Raw genomic sequence first — 25,922 nt, 5'->3', positions numbered from 1 at the left:
CCCCTATGACTCTCCTTCATCAGGCTGATAGCCAGCTTTCATCAGGGTTTGATTTTCCCCTCTTGTAAGATAAGTGTTTCACACGCAATTAAGCAGGACTTAGGTGTACTTCAGTGGGTGAACACAATGACAGGCTCCAGCAGTGCCAGACTCCACGGCTTAAAGAAAACTCAAGTGAATTTGTAATCATTTTTTCTCCCTAACCACACAATGCTCAAACAGGGCAAGAGTATCCTCATCTAAATTACAAGTCAGAAAATGGCTTGGATCTTACTAGACAACTTGCTTGTCTGTAAAACAGATGCAGCATCTATATACTTAACAGATGTGGTTTTAACTGTTTAAACACCTAGATCCAAATAATTTCTAATTCCACATGTTCAAGGCTTTCGTCTCATGAGAAATGAGCCAGCCATCATTAGAAGGCTGCTGGGCTGATACATCTCAAACCTTTCCTTTGCTTCAAGTATTATGCAGGATGGATCGTAGGCTGATCAAGGTGGTTATTTCATGCTTTCAAGGTTCAGATACCATATTTAATTGCAGAAGTCAGTCAAAGCTGAAATCCTACCTGAAAGCAAACCTTTAGACCACCCAGAAATATTTTGAAGAACCTGATGGCTTTTCAGTAAAAGCCAAGTCATTGCCTGTTTGCGAAGCAAACCAGCTAGCTCTATTTCATTCTTGGGCAGATTCAGGGCTTGTCTGCACTGGGAAATGGAAGAATATTCGTATCACCTGGATGACCTTGTGAATTTAGGGCAGGCTAGTTTGTTTGGGGGTTTGGAAAAGAATGAGAAGATCAGAGTGGTAAGGGCAAGAGGATATTTGACTTCCACCTAAAACAGCATGCGTTCCTGGTCATGCACCAAGTTCTCTGTACAGCCTTATCAACACTGCAGCAGCATCCTATGCTCTGAATGGCACCAAACTTCTGTGAGAAAACAATTTCAAATGAACTTCAGGTAGTTTAATGAAGTTCAGTTTAATTAAAACAACTGTGGTTGTTTAACTTGTCCACTTCAAGTTTGTATCTTCAGCTAATTTCATCTTTCTTACTTACCTTAATAGACACAAGCACTTAAACTGGTGTGGAGGGACATGCAAGTACTCCTTCACAACTTGTTTTCCATCACTACCACTGCTGCCCCAGTCCTCCCCTTTCCCTGTCTGCAAGCCTCATTCTGCTGCTGAAATCCCCCAAACAAGATCATAACTTTACATTCCCCAGTCCTTGTTGCAAGAAACCAGCTGCTGGAAGCCACACAGGCCTCCAGCAACTTGCAGCAACTTACTTGTAGCAACTAAGCAGTGGCAGTAATAATCTAGGAGATTACTAGTTATTATCTAGCAATAATTGCAGGGAGAAAAGGCAGCTCAGAGCCCACAAAAGCTTTTAGTGTGCAACACTCCTGAGGCACTGCTGCTGCTCCTTGCAAATCCCTGCCTGGGGGAACAAGCCCAGCCAATCAGCAGCAGAAGGAGAAGGCTGGACTGATTAGCCTTGCCTAATAACTGTGCATCTGATCCCATCATGGTACCTTCATTCCTCAACATATATCTCTCCTAAGTATCCTCCACTTCACATCCTGGATGAGAGGCTGCATGCTGCCCAGTACATAGAGGGACAAACCTAGCAGCCACGAGTCTGCAGCTTCTCAGCAGCTCTGCACCAACCCACGCACACTGCAAGCTTCTTGTCCACTGCCTGGCTGTGGGGTTCTGTATGTTGCATGCACATCTGGGTGAGGACAGGAATAAACACACTGCTTTTGCTATGGAATGCAGCTTGTTGTACAGCTTTGCTCTGATCTGAACCAAATAAAACAAGAAAAACTCTGTGCCATACAGTGTGTTACAAGAATCCTTACTTTTTGGACTATCTGGACTTCTTGTTGCAGCTCTTCCTTTCCCCTTTGGAGTCTTTAGTCCTTCAGCAAGATATTGGTGGCCACTTTCTCCTAGCTCCAGCCTCCGTTTTGCCTGTCAAAAAAAAAAAAAATCACAATTATTTTTAATTAATGGATTGTTAAGAAGTGCATTTCACTTCATCAAACAACACTGAGGCTACAGGAAAGGCAGACAGCAGTGCATTTTTCACAGCAAGGTATCATAGGTTCATACCCTGTATTCATCACAAGGGAATATGAATATTTACTGGAATCCTAAAGTGAAGTTAAATATTGCACTCTCAAAAGCTAGGATGATGAAGGTTGTGTTTGAAAATTCAGCCATTTTCTTTTTAATTGAAAAAGTTTAATGAAACGTCAAGTCGAATCTGGACCTTCTTAAATATATGCTAAAGATTTCTACCCTCACATGAGCTGAGAGCATTTCAGTTAACGAAAGCAAAGAGAACCTCACAATCATCACACACACATGCACCCAGAAAGCTACATTTCTTTTGAAAAGCTCCTCGTATGCATGTAAATTTGCGCACAGGTAGTGTTAGTACAAGTTAACCAACACAATCTGGAACACAGGAAGATCCACCCTGAGATGAGGAAAAACTTCTTTACTGTCAGGGTGACAAAGCACTGGAACAGGCTTCTCAGAGAGTTTATGGAGTCTCCTTTTCTAGAGAGATTCAAAACTCTCCTGGACATGTTCCTGTGTGGCCTGCCCTAGGTGATGCTGCTTTGGGAGGGGGTTGGACTCGGTCTCCAGAGATTCCTTCCAACCCTTACTGTTCTACAGTTCTGTGATTCTAAGTTATGTTTTTCTTTCACCATTTGAAAGGACAACTTGAAGAGGACCAGTAACTTCCAGTACATATAAACTTTTCATCAGTGAAATACAAGACATGACATCAAGAGCAGCTTTGGACAACTGTTACCTTCTTCTCAACCATTTTTGTCCTCATTGAAAGCACAACTGCTACATTTACTTCACATCAAATAGCACGCTTGCATTAAGGCTGCCTACATAAAAGCAAGGTGGAGCAAAAGTAGTATTAGGAAGACGCCGCCTGAAAATCAGTTAAATGCTGCATTCACTTCAAAGGAAAGCTGTGTACACCTTGAGTAATAAAAAAAAAATAATGAAACCAACTATGCAACACACAGACAAACTTCAATTAAAACCATCACCCATATGAATTTTGTTCCTAGACAGAAACACAATCTACTACCTTTGGAAATAATTCTAGACCCTTGCCATGTTACTCTGGTTACTGAAATTAAATCTGGGCGTACTTGCTATCCTAACAACAGAAAAAACATTACCTGGGAAGACACAGGAAAGAAGGAAAAGAAGTTTTATGTTTAATGAAGTTTAGCTCAATTATGTTTATTCAATTAGGCAGAATAATTCAGAGTACTTCATTTGCTTGTTCTTTAGACTTGCCCCAAAGAGTTGGATCCAATTCTACTCCTCAGTGAACCAAGATAAACTAATACGTTCTGCTATAAAGTTGTAGGCAGATACTTCTGTATTGTGGATTTAATTTATGCATTTTACCTTGGGTCTGTGATCAACAGAAAGCTCTAAATAATTAATTTATATACATTTATGTATGGATAGCTAAACAACATCGTTGTACTGGACTCTGCAAACCTCAAACTTATTAAAAGACGAGTGAAAGTACATGAAACATGTAGAAGCCCATGGTGTAACAGCACGTGCAGAATGCTCAAGCCACTCTTCTCCATATGCAGTGTAAATAGGCAAAATGCTAATTTATCAGTGGCAGAGCAAAACTGAACTAGCTGCATCCTTCTAACCAAAGCAGGGCACTGGGCTCCTGGCAGCTTCTAAGTGTGAAACACCTCTGCTCCTCTCCCCAAGACATCAGCTCTGTAATCCAAGGACACAGATTTTAAAAAGGTCAACTGTTAACAAAAGTATCCAGCTAATATGTTTAGTCAAGGTAATTGGATTAAATTAAGATTACAGATATTCCACAGGGAGAAATACATTTCACACTTTTAAGTGTTTTTCCACCCTGAGAACTAATAGAGAAAAGGAAGGAGGGGTGAAAAGGGAATAATTGAGGGCGTGGGAAGACTAGGCCAAAGGGATACAATTAAAGATAAAAGAATCTCAAAACCAGGTGTGAGAAGAAGGGGAAATGCTAAAGACTTAAAATTCAGGGATTTGCAGGAGTGCTCTCCATCAGTAGAGATACTTAGGTTTGGACTACACATCAAACCTTTTCGTCTCAACTTGTTTGCATGACACCAACAACAGCATTTTACCCCTACTTTTGTGGTTAAACACAACCTTCTCCTGTGAACTTCAAATAATCACATTTGGTAGTGAGTGAACATAAAGCAGCATCCATCCCTTGGCTATGCACAGCAGCACAAGCCCATCCATGTGAGCTGGGGAGCGTCACACGGTCCTGTCAGCCTCACCAACCTACCAAACCTACAGGCAGCGCAGGACTATTGACTGGCTTCTGGAAAAATACCACATTACAGAGAGAGTCCCACAAGAGAGTTATCTTGTAGGGCACAAAGAATACAAAAAAACAGAGAGACAGAGCAAAATATTTTAGAAAAGTTTAAAAAGGCAAAATAAAGAGTTTAAAAGAGTTTGATGAAGTTACTGAGAGTTTTAGCAAACCCTGGGAAATGTTTAATTTCTTGGCCAGATGTTGCACGTCACTCAACAAGCGCTCTTTTCCTCTTCCTGTTTTACAAAATTCATAACAGAAAAGATGCAGGACTGAAGTGCTATATTTCCTTAATTTCTTCTTCCCTGACAAACAGACCAAAGATTTTCTAGTGTACTTTTCTTTGCACTAGAAATCCTGGGCAACTCTTTCTCATCTCCAAAATTATTGAGTGCTTTCCTGATATTTGACTTCCTTTCAGAAATCTCAAGATCTATGTTCAGCAATGACTCTATTCAAAAAACCACAAAAACGTAATCTGCATTAATTTTTTTTTTTCTGCAACAGCACTACATTCATTATTTGCACTGTTCATACATATTTCTATGATTTTCACAGAATCAGAGAATGTCAGTAGTTGGAAGGGACCTTCAAAGATCATCTAAGTCCAGCTCCACTGCCAGAGCTGGATCACCTAGAATAAGTCACACAAGAAGACATTGAGGTGGGTTTTGAATGTCTCCAGAGGAGACTTTACAGTCTCTCTGTTCCAGCATTCTGTCATCTGCACAGTGAAAAAGTTTTTCCTTATGTTTGCATGGAACCTCCTATTCTCCATCCTGCAGCCCATTGCTCCTTGTTCTATCATTGGACATCACTGAGAGAGCCTGGCTTCATCCCCCAGCACTCGCTTTTTACTTAAACATTAATGAAGTCACCCCTCAGTCTCCTCCAAGTTAAAGAGGTTTATCTCCCTCAGTCTTTCCCCAGAAGGGTGATGTTTCACTCCCTTAATCATCTTTGTGGCTGTGGCTCTTTCAAGCAGTTCCCTGTCCTTCTTGAACTAAGAGGCTCAGAACTGGACACAATATTCCAGATGCAGCCTCACCAGGGCAGAGCAGCAGGAGAGATCATAGAATCATAGAATCAAGAAGGCTGGAAGAGACCTCAAAGATCATCGAGTCCAACCTGTCACCCTACACCTCATGACTATCTAAACCATGGCACCAAGTGCCACGTCCAATCCCCTCTTGAACACCTCCAGGGATGGTGACTCCACCACCTCCCTGGGCAGCACATTCCAATGGCCAACCACTCTCTCTGTGAAGAACTTTCTCCTCACCTCCAGCCTAAACCTCCCCTGGCGCAGCTTGAGACTGTGTCCTCTTGAGATGTACCTCTCTATCTACTAACCACACCTTCTAACACACCCTGGCTTCCTCCCCACCCATCTGGAAGATCAGTAGTGGGCAATAGTCTGACAACCACACCAGGCTGGTGAGTTTCCTGGTGATATCCCTGATTCCAGCTCCAAGAAGACTACAGACTTCATTATGATGAGAGTCAACCCAGCACGTTTGGCCCTCTGTTCCATTTAGGAGCAAGTCTCCAACAACTACAACTCTTTTCTTCCTGGCAGAAGAGTTTGTCACATGGCTGGAAGTCCTATCTGAGCATGGTAAGACTTCGGTATAGGTTGCCTATCATCCACATCCCCATCAGACTGGCCACCTTCCAGCAGGGCCTCACATTGATTTCTCAGTGGCACCTGGGGAGACAAGGCCAGCAAGGAGGGTGTTTGCTCTCTGCTCCAGCCATGAACTTGCCTCCACTCACCCTTTTCATTTAGCCTTCTGCCTTCCACCTGGCAGGGCCACGATACAGTGGCCTCTTGATCCCGAGTGCTGTCTGGCAGGTGCTCCCATTTCTGCTGCAGGGAGGGCAGAACCTGACTCCACCAGTCTATCTCCATTTCAACCTCCCTAATGCTCCTAAGCTTTTCTACTTCATCCTGCAGCCTTTCAACTCCATCTTGCAGCCATGCCACTCAGCTGAGCAGACCATCTACCTGCTCACACTGCATGCTCATAGCTGCCCCCTGCAGACAGTGAGAGGCTGTGGCACTCCCTGCAGCCTGCGACCTGCACAACCACATCCTTACGTGGGAGCTCTGTCTGGGTTCCCACATTTTTCTGTATTTGCACTGTGTGATCATAGCATGCAGAATCTTCTGACACAGTATGTGGGACCTGCTAAGAAGCAGCACACCGAAGGACACCAACACAAAGCATCCCATAACAGGGAAAGATAGGAAGCATAAGGGCTAAGAACATCTCAGCAACATGAAATTTGAGTGCAACAAAGGGAAGTCGGATTCCTCAGATCACAAAATGCATCAGGCAATGAGACAAGTCACAAAATGATACACCCAGCAAGAGACATAAAAGCAACAGGAAAATATCCTATTGAACTGAACCAGACACCTACATAACCCCTTGGTGGAGAAAAAAAATGGCATCAAGTGTTTTTACTCAGTTTTCCCATATAATACTATGGAGCAGTTCCTGATAAAGATACAACTATGGATCCACTATTCAGCAGAGCAATAAAAACAGGTGTCAACACCCCTTTTAGGTTCAATCTCTTCTTCTAAAAAACAGAAACAGATAGCTGCCACAATTAATATCAGAGCCAAACCCACAAGAACGTCTTCACAAGAACACTTGTCTCTATAGGAAAATAGTTTAAGAACTCCTAGGATAAGCTAGGCATTTTCAAGGAGGTAGGACCTGATGCTATTCACTGTACAATCCTCAGTCTCTTGGATTAACTTTTAAGAAGAGGCTAGAGACAGGCAGGCTTACAGAAGACTAGAAAAAGAACAAATATGTTTTTCATTAATTAAAGGGGTGGGAAAGGTGCAAATAGGAAATCAGAGACCTAAATGGGCTGTTTTGACTTCACAATTACCTGAGTCTTAGCAGGTTGCTACCACCACCACCATTTCTACTGCATCCCCTATCCCTGCACTCTCCCTGCTACCACTGGTGTGGGCATCACTTGACTGAATGGGTCATCATAGGACCCTGCAGGGAGCTGGCACAAGGGGTCACATCTAGTAGAAACCTAGTCCTCCCCCTAGACAGAACTGAGTTTTCAGCTGGGTGATATGCAAGAGATACAACTGCACTGAGAGCTGCTGACCAAGAGCAGAGGGGGACACCTCACTTCCTTTGGGGCATCAGCTTGGCATCACAGTGGCTTCACTTTGGTGTCACACAGTGATCAGCTTCAGTTCTTGGGGGAAAGAAAAGGACACCAACTAAAAAGAAAAAAAAGTTGGAGTGTTGCCTTGTAAGCACTTAACAGATAGCAAAGTGCTAAGTGTTAGGTAACAGCCAGCACGGTCAAGATAGCAGAGAGGGAAGTGCCATGGTGGGGGACAGCCCACATCAGTTTTTGTAGACTGCACCACATCAGACCACAGCCTCATTTTCTACAAGGTTTATATTTCCTAGTTTGAGGGAAGCAGCAGTAAAACATCCTCTCATTCTTTCCAATGATTAAACCATGGAGCATAACTCTGCCAAACTATGCACATTGAAATTTTTCCTGCTAGGTAACTATCTCAGCTTTATTACTGGACACAAGACAGTTGCACTGTTTGCAAGAGATAGACATATGAAAAATTACATTACCTTTCTGAAGGTACTACTTTCTGAAAACCCTGTCTGAAATAGTCCTGCACCTATTAGGCTTTAACAGATATGTAAAATTTGTCAAAAGGATGATCTGAGTCAGGCAGATTCTATTCCCTCAAAATCTCAAATTTAATAACACTTCAGAAAACACAGTCAGTACCTTACAAACACTAAGAGCCAAATTCCATTTCAAACTGCAAGCACTACAGCTCTTGGGCCTACCCAGGCTATGCACACACCATGTTCTTAGACATCTCATCTAAGTCCCCTGCTCTCCTAGCAGACATTCAGGATATATTAAAGCAGCAGCAGCCACCTGATTTAAATACAGAGGGACAAAAGCTGAACTCAGAATGAAAGTGAAAATAGCCTGGGACAAGCTTGCATAGATGGGTACAGAAGATAAAGTAACTTATTAAAAAAAAAAGGGGGGGAGGAAGTGGAATGAGGAGCTGAAAAACTCCAGTTTAGGGTTGACTGGGCAGGAAAAATAGGAAAACTGGAAATGACCAAGCACAGCAAAGAATAAACTGTGTGTATTAAGTGATAGTTGACAGTGTCTCAGAGTAAGTTAAGGAGTAAGTTAAGCAAGGGCAGATGATTAAGCCTGGCATAGTGTCTAGAAGATACTAGAATTGCTGGGTCCAGATAAAATAGCAGCTTTTCTGTATTTCACCACAGTGCTGATATCACTGGGGAGGCGATGCAAAGCCTATCCAGGCAGCACAGATAAATTTCTACCACAGTGAGGAAGCCATAGCACAGACACTACCAATCTCTGTGTTTTTTCCACAGGCTTTCTTCCACTCCTTCATAACTATGCAGTCACTTAGATATACCATTAATAAGCTGAGGTTCTAAGGCATGAACTCCAGAAAGCTGTTCTAGCTGCAAGTCCAGAGGCCGACACTTGCAAAGAAACCAGTTTGCATAAAAGGATAAATGAAACTAGAGCTTGATGAGGAAGTCATACAATAGAAGTAGTAAAGAGAAAAAAAAAAGACACCTTGGGGTGAACACGCAAAAATATTCATATTAAGAAAATGTCTCCACTGAACAAGGTGATACAGGCTGTGCCTTTTGAACACACTCAAGTGCACAGACTCTGGTATGTGGAGAGCCCTGAGTGCCTGTCAGAGGGCTGCACCCAGCTGAGGGAATGGCAAACACTACAGACTACACCAGGAAAAAACAAAAAATGGGGAGAGGTGCAGAGAGGAAAGCAGAGCACCTCAGCAAGGAAGGGGCTGAGCTGTGCAAGTCAGCTCAAAGCAAAGAAACAGATGAGGTCAGCAAAAAGATGCAAGAGGACTATCAGGCTTCCTGCCTTCAGACTCATAATGACAACTCATTGCTTTGTACCTGTTTCTGTTGAGCAATGAGGAGATTAAAGTGCAGTTCAAACTCCTGGAAGGGACAGGGATTTCAGTTTTCCATGAAATAATATTAACATCCCAGTGCTCTATGCACAGACACCAATAATTTGTACCATACTATTCTTGGTTCCGTAGTTAATTCTGACAGTATAAAGCCATTAAAATAAAGATTGAGAAAAGAATAGGAAGATAAAGAAAGCTGGGGATTAAACTACTTAAAAGACAATAAATTAAGTATGTCCTTCTTCCCAAAATATTCCTTCTGTCAAAATTATGCATGCCCATACAACCCTACACAGAGGAACAAGACTGGGAATGGCAGTCTGAAACCTTGACCTCAAAATAAAGTTTTGTACATAACCTATTCATTAGGCTGAGGTAGAACCATATGAAAAGATACACAAAAACAGTCTTGAAAAGCAAAGACATTGTAAAACCAACAAAAGGAAGAACAGGAGTCTGAAATACTGCTACTTAGTAGTCAGAATTATCAGTTGAGTGACAAGCAGCTGCTAGTCAATGTAACATTTGAGTATGCATTTTAAAGAAAATGAAAGCACAGCTTACAGAAATCATCCTGATCAACCTGCTCCAACTCAAAAGCCCCAAATTTTCTTCTCAGAAAATGACAACTGTATTAAAAGGATGATGAAATAATTCTTTCCACTATACCGACTTGTGTTTCCTAAACTATCATCTTATTTTTCAGTCTATTTGGTAACTGTTTATTACAGTTTTATGTGAAGGAAATTCTTCTCTAGCATCTATAGTGAAGTTATTCATTCAGCTACAGCTGAACTGTTTGGGTTTAATGTAAATGAATATTAGAAAATTGCCTTTGTATGTCTTAATCAGTTCTGCAATTCAATAAAAGGCAGTTCATAATTATGAAATTAAACTGTCTTCTGATCATCCACAGCCCCTCTTCATTAGGCATTTGAGACAGAGCTAAAGGCTGATAATATTACTCTGGTGAAGTTTCTACCAAGGCCTAATTAAACTATGCTGTTTCCATCAATTTTCCATTTCCACGATTCCCTCAGAAGTTTCGGGAGTGTCAAGAAAGCCACAAACCGTAAGCAGTTAAATATCAAAGCCTAACACTTATATCTTACTCAAAGAAGTTAAAATGTGGCTGACCAAGTTTCAGGGCAGATTCTTCTTTGAAAGTAGGACCCAATCCAGAAGAACCTAGCAGTGGCTTACCCTTCTCAGGATGAATATGCAGAAAGAAGTAATGCAAGTGTCATGACTGTCTCCCAGTCATTACAGCAGAACATCACACAAAGCCATCGAAAGGAATACATCAGCTTTCAGGCATGTTCAACAGTTAGAGCGCAGTTAGCTTGCTCTCACATTAGCAGCAATGCTCATCATCAATGCCCTGCACACCTCACCCCAGCATGGCAGTTCAGACAGACTGAGAGAAGTGTGAACAGAACATTTGCAACTGCTTTTAAATGAAATACAAATGACCTGAACCAAACTAAGAACGCAGCGCAGCAAAGCAATGAAACATGGTGGTTTCTTCCTGGAGCTACAGCAGGTCATTTTTACTGAAGGTGGATTATCATCTCAAGGTACTAATTCCCTTTGATTTTCATCCTAATATCCTGGGGGGACCTGAGCTGCCAGAAGGTCAGAATAGCTCACAGTCACCACTGCTAACATAACTCAGATAGCAAGGTAAGCAAACAACCCATTTGATATTATTCCTTTTTCTGCTCATCAGTCTACTCAGATGCCACAGGATCAGCCTGCACTGTCAGGTTTGTACTCGGTAAGTAGCCATTGCTAAAACATGCAGCTTATCTTCTCCTACACTGATACAGTACTTTGTACTTTCTTTACTCTAGAAGAGAAAGGACATTACAACGGTTGTGCAAGAAATAAACCAAAGCACAAGCCATGTTTCAAGCCACGAACCAGCAGAATTACAGCTATACTGCGTAGGAAATGAATCATCTGAGATGTTTCTATTGCAATCATTTCCACCAAATATGAAACAATTACTTCTTACTGGAAGCAATGGCTTTGCATTGTACTAACCTTGAAGGCTCAAGTTACCACTTCACATTGAAATATGAAAAGTTGTTTTCAGGAAACTGCACCCAGTTTGCATCTCGACTGTTCAACTGCTCAAAGTGAGAAGCACATGTGTCTCCCAGCAGTCCTGAAAACAGCTCCATGCAGCAGCTACTCCTCCATGACAACTGCTGGAGGCTGAGCTACACCTCTCTGGTTAAGGTGGAAGCTCTGGAGATAAAACTTCCAGAAAACATACTGAGACAAACAGCCAAGACTCACAAGCAGAAACAGAGATCAACAAGCATCTGGGGTGTGTGTGCACACACGTTACAATCCTGACTGCAAGTTTCTGAAGTGGACAGTTATCTCTCACTCCCTGAGATGCATGGCCAGGGACAAAGGGACAAGGCTACTCCAGCCACCAGCAAGCCAGCCTGGTCCTACAAACTGATGTCAAAGCTACTGGTCATTCAACTACCACCATTCCCAAACATACCACTTCAGCAAGATCACAAAGCTTGAGGGTTTTCAGTTCCAGCTCACGTCAGTAATTTCTCACCACAGACATCCTTTGAACAAAACAAGATTATCATAAAACAGACCTGACACCAAGCTTTCAAACTGAGGGCAAGCAGGCAGCAGGGTGGAGGGGTGAGATGTAACAACAGGTAGGCCACATAAGAGACTTCTTGGTGTCATTTCTTTGCATTGCATCTATATGCAACACCACCACCGGTCCACTCTTAACATTGCCCATCGAGATCAAAATAAGCCAAATAAGAAAGTGATAGTCTAAATTCACAATGTGTGAGGACATCACTTCTTCAGGTAGCTGCAGATCTGCTTGCAGTGTTTCAGCCTTTCAGAAGACTTTCAGCCTCCTGACTAATGAGACTAAAATTGAACTGGACCAGAGAAATCAATCTTCCATGTCATTCTAAGGTTGGGCCCATACCAAAACCATCACAAAGAAGTCTCAAAATAGGTGTTACAGATTATTTTGTCCTTTGTGTTTAAGGACTACTTTTAAAAAGTACTCTTTTAAAAGTCATTAACTTCAAAATACAATTGTGATTGGATTAGTTCTACCAAGTGGCTTCCAGTCTATGTGTAGAAATTAGCACAGGTACTAAAAAAGGAAAAACTTTCAAACACTGTCAGCTGTCTGCCAATTTGTCTTCTAAACAAACAAGTCCTGGGAGTGAGGAGGAAGGACATTAAAGAAGCTGGAAAATAGGATAGGATGAACTTCCTTGGAGGGAATTCCAGCAAAAGCCATGAAGTATCAGATAGCCAGGTTATTGACATTGGAATCAAAAGGAGAGAGTTACTCCTTAGTTAGAGCTTGTAGAATATAGTCATAAAACTCTTTGGAAGTTGTAATTAACGAGATTTGATACATACAAAGTGAAAAAGGGGAAGGAGGAGAACTTGAAACACCGCATCAGTGCTATTTCAGTGTAGGTGCATTGTAATGATGCAAGATTGGGCTTGCATCACAAAGTTTGCTTACTAAATTTTGCCAGCCTAAGCCACAGCATCTCAAGCTTTGTTTTCCTTGGAAACAGGACATCTACAAGAAAGGACAGCATCTAGGGAATTACATCAGTGAAGTTTCTGAAGTGTAAATTTTCTTGTCTGCACAGGTTCGTAGTTTGAGATTTCCCACCCTGGCACCTCAAACCTTCTGCACTCCACACAAAATAGTGAGTTACACCAGTGCATTGCCAAGAGACTGCATCATTTCACTTATTGGCCAGTGATTCATGGGAACCAGCTAACCTGTACGTTCTTTCAAAAATTAGCAACAAATAGGATCCATATACAAACAATTCAGAGACTATAGCAGACAGAAGCAAGCTTTAGGCACTCAAGAGCACATAAGTATTAGTGTTGGGTATTGTGCCCCCAAAGGAGGCAAATCCTTTCTTAAAAAAAGTTGACACCAATCCTTACTCCATAATTTTAATTCACTGCCTGAAGCATGGTTCTAACATCTAACTACCTGTTCAGTTACTGTAATTAGTTATAAGAAGTCAGATCTGAAGTAGTAAAACCTTTTATTTTGAAGTACTTGGTTAATCTAGTTCCATATAAGTATAAAAGCATACAGCTGGATTCCCTAAAAGTAATAACTGTACTTTGAATCCATTTAGAGTGATAAAAAACATTATCTAGATTCCACAAGACATTGAGAAAGTTGATGCAAAAATTGCAACAGACAACCAGATCCAGACGAGATGCAATGACTTGCACTTACAGACAGAGACAATGAGAAATAATGTAGGGTCCTAAGCATTTACTGTCATTCAAGATAGTTCTGTACATAACTATGGAGGTTTTAGTTTACTTTAAGGAAGCCCCAACATCATCCAAACATTAACAGACTATCTAGTTATTTCTGCACCTAGGAGTAACCATAATGCTGACTCTGCATGAAAAGATCAATTTCATTCTCAAGTTAATTAGGTAGTTTTGAAAATGAAATTTTACTATCACACTAAAAAAGACCCCAAATCTTTCAGTAACTTTGAAGAAGTGAGCACAATAAGCTTCTCCACATGCCAAACCTCAGAGAAACAAAAATAACAAGATTCCCAAGGAACAGGAAATCTGGTTTACATACGCAAAAGCCACTATTCCTAGAAGCACTCAGAAAAGAGGCTCCAAATCAGCAGAAAGTCACAGAAATGGATAAAAGCATAAAAGAAGAGAGCAAGGGAAAGAATCACAGGTAGCAGGGACCTAAGGACACCAGTTGTGGCTGACAGTCATCTTCATCCTAGATGAGGAGTGGGTACTGCCATCAGAAGGTTTCTATACAACACATTTCTTTGACTGTAAACTGAACTTGACTTTCCCCTAGCCTAAGCTGCTAAACTCTAGGAATGGATGACTCCCTCCTCACACGAAGGTAGGCAGCTGCTGCATATACTCTTATTGCACTGGTTAGTTTGGCAGCAGACAGCTTATGTGGCTGAAACTTAGCAAGGACAGCTGAGTTCCTACTGTTTTATATTCTGTGCAATGTCACAAAGAACAATTAATCCACTGAGCTTTTGCTGTGATGCAAATCCTACCTCAGCAGCATTTTATCACTCCATCAACCACATCAAGGAGCAGAACAACCTGGAAGTGCTGGCAAAATGAAGATAAATTATTTGGCTTAAATAGCAAGTTTTACTTATTTCCAGTGACAGAGAAAGAATAAAACCATTAAGATGACAGTACATTAAAAAAAAAAGTGAAAAAGTCCTGATAGACTAACTAATAGTCTTTTTCACATCTGGCTAAATTCTGTTATGCCATGGGCTGGGCAATCTAAAAAGTCTAATTTACAAGACAACATCCAAACGAGACATTTCAACACAGGTAATAAATGTATAGAGGAAATGAAATTAACAGTGCTGCTCCTTCTCAGGTTATTAAGTAAAAAAAAAAAAAAAAATCCCTTTCAGCTCTAGTGAAACAGAGTCTCAGGTCATAATCAAGCAAGCACTTGACTCTGTCAAAACTGACCCACACCAGACACTATCTGTCCATTCCACTTCATCTTTACTATGTATTTCATAAAGTAAATACCTTGAAGGGACCTCTCCAGAAAAAATAATACTATCTTTAAGCCTCAAATTTTAAAATTAATTCATATTTTCTCTAACCTGCCCACTTAACAAGGAATCCAACTTTCTAATATGACCTCTTATACATCCCAGGTGATAAGGAATTGGTTGGATGATTGCATACAAAGGGTAGTGGACAAAGGCTCGATGTCCAGATGGAGAAGGGTGACAAGCGGTGTCCCTCAAGGGCCTGTATTGGGACTAGCGCTGTTCAATATCTTCACCAATGATATCAACAGCAGGACTGAGTGCACCCTCTACAAATCTGCAGAGTGATGAGGATTACAAGTCTGAAGGACAGGATATCCTCAGAGGGACCTGGATAGGCTGGAGACGTGGGCTGAAGAGGGTCTCATGAGGTTCAATAAGGCAAAGTGCAAGGTCCTGCACCTAGGTCAAGGTAATCCCACAGGCTGGTAGATGATGAAATTGAGAGCAGCCCTGAAGAAAAGGACTTGAGTGTGCTGGTGGATGAGGAGCTGGACATGAGCCAACAGCAGGCACTTGCAGCCCAGAAGGCCAGTCGCATCCTAGGCTGCGTCAAAAGAAGCATGGCCAGCAGATTGAGAGAGGTGATTCTGCCACTTTGCTCTGGTGAGACCTCACCTGGAATACTGCATCCAACTCTGAAGCCCTCAACACAGGAAGGGCACGGGTCTGATGGAGCATGTCCAGAGGAGGGCCACAAAAATATGGGGGCTGGAACACCTCTCCTATGAGGGCAGGCTGAAGGAGCTAGAGTTGTTCAGCCTGGAGAAGAAAGGGTTCTGGGGAGACCTAGCAGTGGCCTTCCAGTACATGAAGAAGGCTGGAGACAGACTGTTTACAAAGACCTGTAGCGATAGGACGAGGGGCAATGGTTCTAAATTACAGAAAAGACTGGATGTAAGGAACAAGTTTTTTACCATGAGGCTGGTGGAACACTGGAACAGGTTGCCCAGGAAGGTAGTTAAGGCCCCGTCCCTGAAGAGAATCAAGGCCAGGCTCAACAAGGCTCTGAGCAACCCAGTCTAATAGAGGATGTCTCTGCTCGCTGTAGGGAGTTGGACTAGATGAGCTTTGGAGGTACCTTCCAACCCAAAACATTCTGTGATTCTATATATTACAGACAAACCTTAGTTGCCATGTATTTAGTAGCATTAACCTACCTTGGAGCCAAGTATAGGAAAAAATTGTTATTCAATTTTAGAATTTGTTATGAGAAAGTTGAAAAAGCAAGCACCTGTGTCAGGAAAGACCACAAACACAATTGCTCCCACCAAAAAGCAGGACTTGCTGACCTCAAGGCTGTTCAGAACCAAAATTACAGAACATAACTCTTCAGGGCAATTAGAGAGCAAAACATTCATTCTTTCAAAACTTGAACATATCAACTCATAATTATTTCCACCTCAGGAACAAAACTAAAAAAAAAAAAAAAGTCTTAAGTCCCACTTCGTGTTGTTTCAGCTTTCAGTATTAAGTTCTCAACATGCTCAAGTTCAACAAGAAACCCTTTGGCACCAGAATCATCTCTGAGTGACCGAGGTGGGAAAGGACCTCTGGAGATCATCTAGTTTATTTCCACTGCTCGAAGTAGGAGCAGTTAGAGCAGGATGCTCAGGGCTTTGTCCACCTGGGTCCCCAGTGAAGGGGACTCCACAACCTAAGGGACAACTTCCAATGTTTGATCATCTTTGCAGTGAAACATCATGCTTACATGGAATTTCTTGCTTTTCAATTTGAGCCCATTGCCTTTTGTCCTGTTACTCACCACCACTGAGAAGAGCCTGGCTCCATCACTTTGACTTTCTCCCATCCAGTATTTAGACACACATCTCTCCTCCAGGCTCAGTCATAGCTCTCTCAGCCTCTCCTTGCAGATCAGATGCTCTGTGGCCTTAACCTGGCGCTTCAGTGTACCTAGCAGGTCTGTATCTGTCTCCTACTAGGGAGCCCAGAACTGGGCCCAGTGTGTCCAACAGGTCCCACTAGGGCTGAGAAGGAAAGGATCATCTCCCTTGACCTGTTAGTAATACACTGCCTAATGCATCCTGGTAGGTCACTGATGGTGTTTGCCATAAGGGTCCTGCTGGTACACCAGGACTTTTTTCCTGTAGAGCTGCTTTCCAGTAGGTTTGCCCCAGCCTACACAGGTGCCTGGAGTTATTCCTTCCCCTAGACAGCTGAACTTCATGAGGTTCCTGTCTCTAGGCAGCCTTTTCCACTGCTCCACCACATGAGCAACAACTTCGAGTGTTTAGATAGAACCTTCTATGTTCATGTTTGTGCCCATTACCTCTTGTTCCAGTGGACAGCAGTGTACCCATGAGCTAGATCAACCACCCCTCCCAATTTTGTACCTTGTATGTCAGCCAATTCATCCTTTAATGTTCATTTCATAAGCAAAATACTGCTTAAGTTGCACTGTAGGACATTTCCTTCAGACCTCAAATAACTTTTGCTGTCATATTTAGCAACATCATCTATTTTCAACATTTTCTCCCTACAAGTCCTAGCCCAAAATTGTGTCTGTTATTTTAAGTAGCAGCTGCACCAAAACTGTTCAATGAGGCAAAATTATCCCCTCTCCTGTTCCATTTTTATACATGCCAGGATGCAAGCTTCAGTGCCACTGCTCCTCAGAATTGCACTGGAAGCTGGTGTGCATTTGCTTGTCCACTACAGACTTCTCTGAAGTGCTGCTTTCCAGGATACAGTCCCTCTTTCATAAGGCATAGCTTGCATTCCCTGTTCTCTGGCATACAACTTTGCCTTTGGCTGTGTTAAAGACGTCCTGTTAGAATGTGCCTTCAGAGCAAGTTGTGAGAGCTCCGTTATCATTTACTATTCTGCTAGCAATTACTATCAGTAACACTTTGTGTGTTTACTTTTGGGACAATGATGAAAGCACTCCATAGTATTTGGACTAGTGCAATTATTCACTGGAATCAGAAGGACCCTTTTCCTGTCACTTGGCTGATTTTTAACTCAATGCTATACTGACAGTCACTTTTATAAAATCAAAATGGTTTAGAGAAGTAAACGCATTTTCTATTGGCCTCATTCACATGTCAGAGAGAGAGAAGAATGGTGAAGGTGAGAAGAGCTGGCTGTTGGATACTGCTGGTAAACACCACAAGCATTTTACTGTGCTGTCTATACAGAAGACTTCTATCTTTATAATTGCACACTACTTAAAACCCTATAGAAAGGTTTATAGAATCATAGAATGGTCTGGGTTGGAAGGGACCTCCAAACGTCTAGTCCAACCCCCTCTGCAGTAAGCAGGGGCATCCTCAACTAGATCAGGCTGCCCAGAGCCCTCTTGAGCCTCACTTTGAATATCTCCAGGGATGGGGCCCCAACCACCTCCCTGGGCAACCTGTCCCAGTGTTCCACTACCCTCATTGTAAAGAACCTGTTCCTAACAACCAATCTAAATCTGCTGTTTTCTAGTTTGAAGCCATTGCCCCTCATCCTATCACTTCAGGCCTTTGTAAACAGTCTCTCTCCACCCTTCTTGTGGGCTTCCTTCAGGTACTGCAAGGCTGCTATTAGGTCTCCCCAGCTGCTTTTCCAGGCTGAACAACCCCAGTTCCCTCAGCCTGTCTTTGCAGCAAGTGCTCCAACCTCCCGATCATTTTCATGGCCCTCCCCTTGACCCATTCCATCAGCTCCATATCTTTCCTGTGTTGAGGGCTCCAGAGCTGGATGCTGTACTGCAGGTGAGGTCTCACCAGAGCAAAGTGGCAGAATCATCTCTCTCGATCTGCTGGCAACACATCTTTTGATCCAGCCCAGGATGAGATTGGCCTTTTGGGCTGCAAGTTCACACTGCCTGCTCATGTCTAGCTTCTCATCCATCAGCACCCCCAAGTCCTTTTCCACAGGGCTGCTTTCTATCCCCTCCATCCTCTAGTCTGTATTGATAGTGAGGATTGTTCTGGTCCAGGTGCAGAACCCTGCACTTGCTCTTGTTGAACCTCATGATGTTCACCTGGGCCCAAGTTTTAGGGAAATTTTATGGATGCCAGAAAGGGACTGTAAGAGCAAAATATTAGCAAAGAGGTAAGAGAGACAACACCTAGGATGAAAGCAGAAATTCATGTGCCTGTTCATAAGCTTTAATTTCTATTCACTGCAGCCTAAAGTTCAGAGAAAGCCCATCTGACTGCTTGCACTGCTGCTGCCTTTCCCTTCATTACCTTTCTGATACCTGCCTTGCAGAATTATCTACTCAATTCAGGGTTCTTTAACTGTGCCACCTTCACAAAAACTAACTTCTTCACTTATGACCAGTACACATTGATCCTTTTCATTTTCAAATGCAGTCCCACTTATGAGTCATCTCTCCCTCTTCACACAGTTTTCAGTCTCTGTTCATCCTTTTTCTCTTGTTTTAGCAAAAGTTGTGTAGGTAGGGCAAACTAAAATAGCAAGTTTCACAACTGGACATGAGGCATCCTTAAATTTAGATCAAATAAGCCCTTCCAAAGTACACTGGATCTTTCCATCCAGGCAGATTTATAGAAGCTACATATAATTATGGAAGGAATAGGATCAAAAATAGCCTGGGTATGATGGCCTTTCCTCAACAGTATATGGATAGGCAGGACAACCTTATTTGCTCAGCAACAGGAGAAAAGGTAAGGCAAGTCAGGGCAGCCATGGAAAGACTCCACCAGTCTTTAGGCTTTCTAGATTGCCAAAAAGCTTAGAACGTAGTAAACTTTAAAAAAAAAAATTCTACACTGTTTTTCCAACCTTAATTCCAAAATATATCAAACTGTAAAGACAAGATTACCAAAGAGACCTCAACTACATTTTACTATCTGATATTCCAAGCTCATATCCAAGGTAAAGCAAAAAGTACTTTAAAGACAGCCTTGGGAGAAAACCTGCTTTGCCAGTCATAGGTTTGTCTTGGAAGTATAAAACTCAAAAAAACCAAAAACTTGTCATCTTGACTTGACATCCATAGCTTCTACCCTTTCAATAGGCGCCTGTTGATGACAGCAGCAAGAGTCTTCTTACTCCTGACTTTCCTCCCACGCTTTGCACTGGCAAGAAGCCCTCACACACTCTGCACTAACTTGGAACAAGTTCTGCAGCACGACCCTGCGCTTTCCATGGCAAACTGGAAATTTCATGTCTGCTTCAGGTAAATATATTTTATTGAATTAAATACAAGAAAGTAAATATGGCAGAGTTACAGTGTTCCGTGTGTAAAACACTGAATTCCAAAATAAATAGGAGTGCTACACGGCTTTCACGCTTCACTATCCTGCAAACATTTCAATGTACAATGGTGCTAAAGAAAGTATCAGAAGATGATGAAAATTTTGGCAGCTGTGGCAGGGAGAGTTGAAGCTTCTGGCAGTGGTCAGCATGTGGGAGGATTGGGAGATAAACACATCTGAAGTAATCAATAATGAGATAGTTATGTTCAAAGTTAGGCAACAGATTAAAGTGGCAACTCTTACTTTGCAGCCCTGTTAGTTACAAGCTGTCTCCAGAGTTAGCTAGTACTGAACTAATTGAGTTTGCACACATAGATTACACTACAGACACAAATGACATGCCTCCTTTTAAGCCAAACCCGAAAGTCAGCAGTGTGTTTTGGTCACAAGGGCCAAATTCTGTGTTGAAGTGGAATAAGCAGAGCTCTAGGCACTTTTGCCACCAAGCAGGACAGCTTCACCTCTTCCACTTGAGGGGCAAAAAGGAGGCTTTGCTATGAGTGGAGTCATGAAACTCAACCTCCCGTTATGTACTTTCCATATGACTAGCATTCCCTACCACTCATGTGACCAGAAGCTCTAGAATCCTTCCCATGTTCATTACACACAAGCCACTCACCTGTGGCTATTGACAGTAAAAGTCATTCCACTTGCTCTCTCCAGGAATTCTGTGACCTCTCGTGCAAGATTACAATACCTTTGCTTTCACCTTTTAAAAACCAGTCACCTTAAAGCCCTGCTCAGAGCAACCATGCCTGTCAAAGCAGCATAGCCAGTCTTTCCTTAGGAGGCATTTCCTGATAGTGAGGATTTCAGAGAAAGCCTCCAGTATTACAAGCTCTACATACATAACTTCTAGGCACAAATTACGTTTAAATCCTCACCTACTTCAACGCCAGCTGTAATTAATTCACATGTAGCCTGGGAACCTCAGTCAGGGACTGACAGTCGAGTGTAGTAGGCACAGTGCACACACAGCCCTGAGAAAGCGCAGATTCCTTGAGCAACTTGAGAATATTTTCAGCCACGTTTTCTCCTCCATGTCTCACATAATCCTTAAACTGCCCAAAGCCTTTAAAAGCTGAAAGCTGGAGATGAGGAGGGTATGCACGTTCCCCTCAGCCCTTGGGCACCGCCAGCAAGGCACCGGCAGCTGCACGCACTCAGTAACCTAAGCAGTAAGTAAAGGCACAAAAGCTGCCTATTTCTTTACAGAGCCATCTGTTGGGGTTTCATTACGTGCAACTCCTCCCGCTTCTGGGAGATGCCGAGGTGGCACGCAGGCAGTGAGGCCCTGGCTCTGCCGCCACACCACGCCAGGCGTCCCACACATGAGGCCAGATCACAGCCACTGTTGGCAGCCGAGCGTGGACCCCAGCACCCCACTGCCAAGGGGACAGCCCCCATCATCCGCCTCCACCCAAGCCATGCTGCCAGCCAGGCTAGGCAGCTCACTGGGATGAAAACTAATCACTTGCCCAGTGTTAGCTTTCAGCTGGAGCAGATCCCTGGGCTGTTGGAGCACAAGGCAGTACAAGGGCGGGCAGGGAAGTGGTGGAACTGCGAGAGCAGGGAGGGAGAGAAGCACAACCCTGTTTGTGGAGGCATGGACATGGATCACCGTCAGCTGACAGTGAAACCACATCACCAAAGTGTTTCCCAGACAGTTCCAGGAAATTCCCTCTGTCATAGAAAACACTCCTAGTAAGCACAGATCCTATCCCAAATTCATCCTTTCCTTCCTAGCCCAGCAGGTAATTAATATTACCCTGACTATGAGAGGATTACATTTCATTTTTGAGAACATGCAGATAGGAAGTAGGAGGACATTCTAGTTTCCAAGAAAAACAGACATTCTTGTGCTGTTGAACCAAACAGATCTAAAATCTGACAGATCTAAAATCAAACAAATCTGACTAGAAGCTGCTGAGATCTAGGGCTCTTTAGCTTGGAAAAGGGAAGGCCAAGAGGGGATCTTATCAATGCATATAAATATCTAAAGGGGTCAAGAGGATGGGACTGGCACTTTTCAGTGGTAGCGGCCAGTGACAGGACAAGGGGCAGTGGGTGCAAATTAGAACACAGGACAGGAGGTTTTACTTGAACTTAAGGAAATAACTTCTTTTCCTGTGAGAGTGATGGAGCACTGGAACAAGCTGCCAAGAGAGGTTATGGAGTCTCCTTCTCTGGAAACTTACAAAACCCTCCTGGACATGTTCCTGTGCAACCTGATTAAATAAACCTGCTTTAGGAGCAGGGTTGGACTAGATGATCTCTAGAGGTCCCTTCCAATTCCTACCATTTTTGTGATTCTGTGTTGGTCTGGAGCATGATGGTGAGGAGCAACAGGAAAACCTTTGTCCCTCATTCACCTACAGCAGACATAACAGCTGTTTTGCTTTGTGTTGCAGTCCCCACATGAAATGAGAGGCCACCTGAAGGATCCTGATACGGTATTTAATCCTATTCTACATGGTATTGTCTTCAGAAATACAGAAAAGTTTGCCAAGCAGCACAATAATTTAATAATAACATGTGACTATTGAATGTAGCATGCTGAAAGCAAGTTGTGTTATGTATACCCCAAAAGAGTATCTTCATAGCATAACGAAGAAGCTGGAACTGTGAGTCAGTAATATTATCACTCTCTTCTCATGGCCAGAGCTGCATCCATTGGATGCACTGCAGAAAACAAAGAAAACAAAGCTAATCAAATACTACAACCTTTCTTCCTCTCCGTTACTGCCTCTCCTAAGATTGACCACATTTGTGGTTAAATGCAGGGAGTCAAACTTCCTATAAGCAGCGTTGTTTCAGTTCCAGATTTCCACTGTGGTTCAGCCATATCACAGCTCTGGAAAGGCATTCTGGTGTATAGTCAAACCGCTGCCTTAGTTTAAGGTGAAAAAATTCAATATTGCCAATGTGAAAGGCTCTTCTCCAAATCACCTTGCTGGCCTGACTTCTTGAAGATCTCAGCATTGAACTCCAAAATAATTCTTAAAAATCACTTTGTTGAAATCAGTGGTCTGGATAAATACACTTTGTGAAGGGACTGACATGCTTTCACCATGACAGGAGAAACAAGCAGCCAGTTCATCCAGAGAAGCAGAAACCCAGCTCCTCAGGATTCCCAGTGCACACATCATCATCACGCTGCTCAGCCTTATGAGCCCCAAAAGCTGCATATGTACACATCCTGCCTTTTTGTCCCTGTAATCCAAAGCCTTCATCAGTTATTTCTCAATCTGAAGTTCACATCACCAAGACTGATAGCATCACCTCAGCTGTAGTCCAGGTGCTAGATGCAGTTGGCTGATCCAAGTCTAGGTCTGAAGCAAAAGAACTTCCACAAACTCACAGGTACTCCTCAAAACAAGAGAAGCCCCTAAGACTGTTAAAAAAAAAAAAATCAGCTCATTGTAAGATTGACAGAACGAAGTACGCTGGGTTTTGGACCCTTTCACTGAGAAGAAGAAAAAAAAAAATCAAATCAGGATAACTTAATCATTAGTCAGAGTAGACCTAAAAAAAAAAATTAATCTGAGTTTCAACTCTGCCTCTGAAAGCAGTAAGAAGTAAAAGCTGAAGTTCTCCACTCTATGCAGTTACACACAAGAAAGCGATTAAGTCATGGCCCTAATCAATATTACTACCCAAAAAATTCCAGTCTTACATGTGTCAGGTGCAGATGCATGAACAGGTGGACCTGTAGTGGCACGTCCACAGCAAAAGTGTGCCACTGCAACAATTCTGACCTGCACGCCCTCCTCAGACCAAACTAATACCTCTACTAAGTTATGCTCCTGACTTTTCAAAGACTCTGTACCTTCCCACACTCTTAATTCAAGATACTCTTAATAAAAGGAAAAAAAAAATCACTGAATCACTGCACCTGATCTATGCCAGGGCTCATGCCCATGCAGACATGGAGGGCACCCAAATATAAGCTAAAATAGAGGACAAAAAACACTGTCTCTGAGAGGAGAGGAGGAATACTTGTATGAAGGTGTTCAGAAGGAAGAATACATTTGTGTGATTCGCGCATTAACCAAAAGGCCTGAGTCTGAATCTAGACAAAGTATCTGACACCAGCTTTTCAGAAGGAAAGCAAATCTTCCAGAACCACTGAAGATGCTAATAAGCAGGCTATCTCTATAATCTTCAAGTCATGCCATACTTGAGCAGTAAGTGAAAGAGCCAGAGCTGCCCTGGTGAGCAAAGAACACTTGCTAGGATCATCACATCACTTCTCTGCCATTGCGTTATTATGCAAAGTTCAAGAAGAAAAACAGATCTGTTGGCTTTCTCCATTTCCACAAAGCATCACCATCAAACAAGTCAAGCTCAAGTAGCTGATATTTTTAGCTAGATATGCTCACAGATACCTAGAGCTAAAGCTCTTATGGAGCTTCCTCCCTTCCTAACTGCCAGTCAAGCAGTGTTTGGGGCTGCTCTTCACAGGCTGAGGCAACCAAGTGCTTCAAATGGCTGGGAAAACCACACTTCAAATGAAGTACTAGCAACAGATATAAAGCCTCTCTTGTACAACTGGCGCTGCTTCCCTGCCTTGGAGGAAGTAGAAAAATGTGTTCCGAATGACACTGAGGCCATCAAAAGAACAAAGTGGAGAAAACAAAAACTAGACAAATCTGATGGGGAAAATAAAAAGGCTGAAGTCCTCCTCCTTTCTTACTGAACATTGAATGAAGCAGTAACTTCTGATACACTTTGAGATAGAAATACCTGATTTTGGCCTTAAAGAGAGAGTCCACCTTAGTCTCTGCATTGCAGATTAAACAATCACATTTTTGCTTGCTCTGACTTATTGCTAAATTGATTATTCTCCAGGAGTGGGAAGGAGCAAAAAAAGGAGGGAGATGGTAATTGGCCTTATAAAATTCCTTAAGGTGAAAGAAAGTGAATGCATCTTACTTTTCCTAGCAACCCTCTTTCCTAATTCTGAAGCAAATAAATCGCCCTAAGGATAGTATCATGAACATATGGCTTCCTCTGAATAAGGGGAATTTGCCTGCCTACAAGCTTGCTTTTCTTTTCTCTCTTTTATTTAATTAAATATGTCAGTCTCTGGAATCCCCTAGACATTCCCTTTCACAGCAAAGTGGGTTCCTGCCCCTCCTCTCCCTCCCTTTCCCCCCCAAAAAAAACCACAAAACCACACCACCCCAAAACAAGAAAAAAATGCTTAACTATTAACTTCTCTCTGTCCACAGAAGGCTGCACCTAAGTTTGATATCTAGCCAACAGCACACAACCTGTTCACTACTGTTGCATTCACTTCCCACATATTTAGCAAAAACACAGTGTTACCAAGAGGAGAAAAAGGAAGGACCTCAGCACCCCAAGGCCAGCTGCAACATGAAGAGCATGTTTAGAGAATGGGTCACAAGCAAAGAAAATAGGAGGCATCCAATCTTGCACCTTTCTTTACCACCCTTCTGGTAAACACCTACAAAGCAAATGGCTCCCAGTACAGCAAATCATGAGATGTGTTTTTATTTTGCCATTTCCTTTTCCATGCACAAATCACCCTGTGTTGCATGGACTGGACTCTGAACTCTCCCTGACATTCGAAGTCATCCAGAATGACTTTCTGTTGCACAGCTGAAGCAGAGGAC

The 25,922-nt window shown here is 42.6% G+C and overlaps 1 protein-coding gene across 1 annotated transcript in view; it reads right to left on the bottom strand.

Annotated features, from left to right (window-relative positions):
• The window catches only part of E2F3 (E2F transcription factor 3), a 44,597-nt gene that overhangs the window by 7,814 nt on the left and 10,861 nt on the right, over positions 1-25,922 (bottom strand). The window contains exon 2 of the mRNA XM_054381723.1: positions 1,872-1,983. Within this exon, the coding sequence (XP_054237698.1) occupies positions 1,872-1,983 (112 nt within the window). The remainder of the gene's footprint in view (positions 1-1,871; positions 1,984-25,922) is intronic.

The sequence above is a fragment of the Indicator indicator genome, chromosome 6, assembly GCF_027791375.1.
Source record: "Indicator indicator isolate 239-I01 chromosome 6, UM_Iind_1.1, whole genome shotgun sequence".
In the NCBI taxonomy this organism is placed as follows: domain Eukaryota; kingdom Metazoa; phylum Chordata; class Aves; order Piciformes; family Indicatoridae; genus Indicator; species Indicator indicator.
The sequence above is the reverse complement of the archived record's forward strand: the minus strand, read 5'-3'. Positions and strand labels throughout refer to the sequence as shown.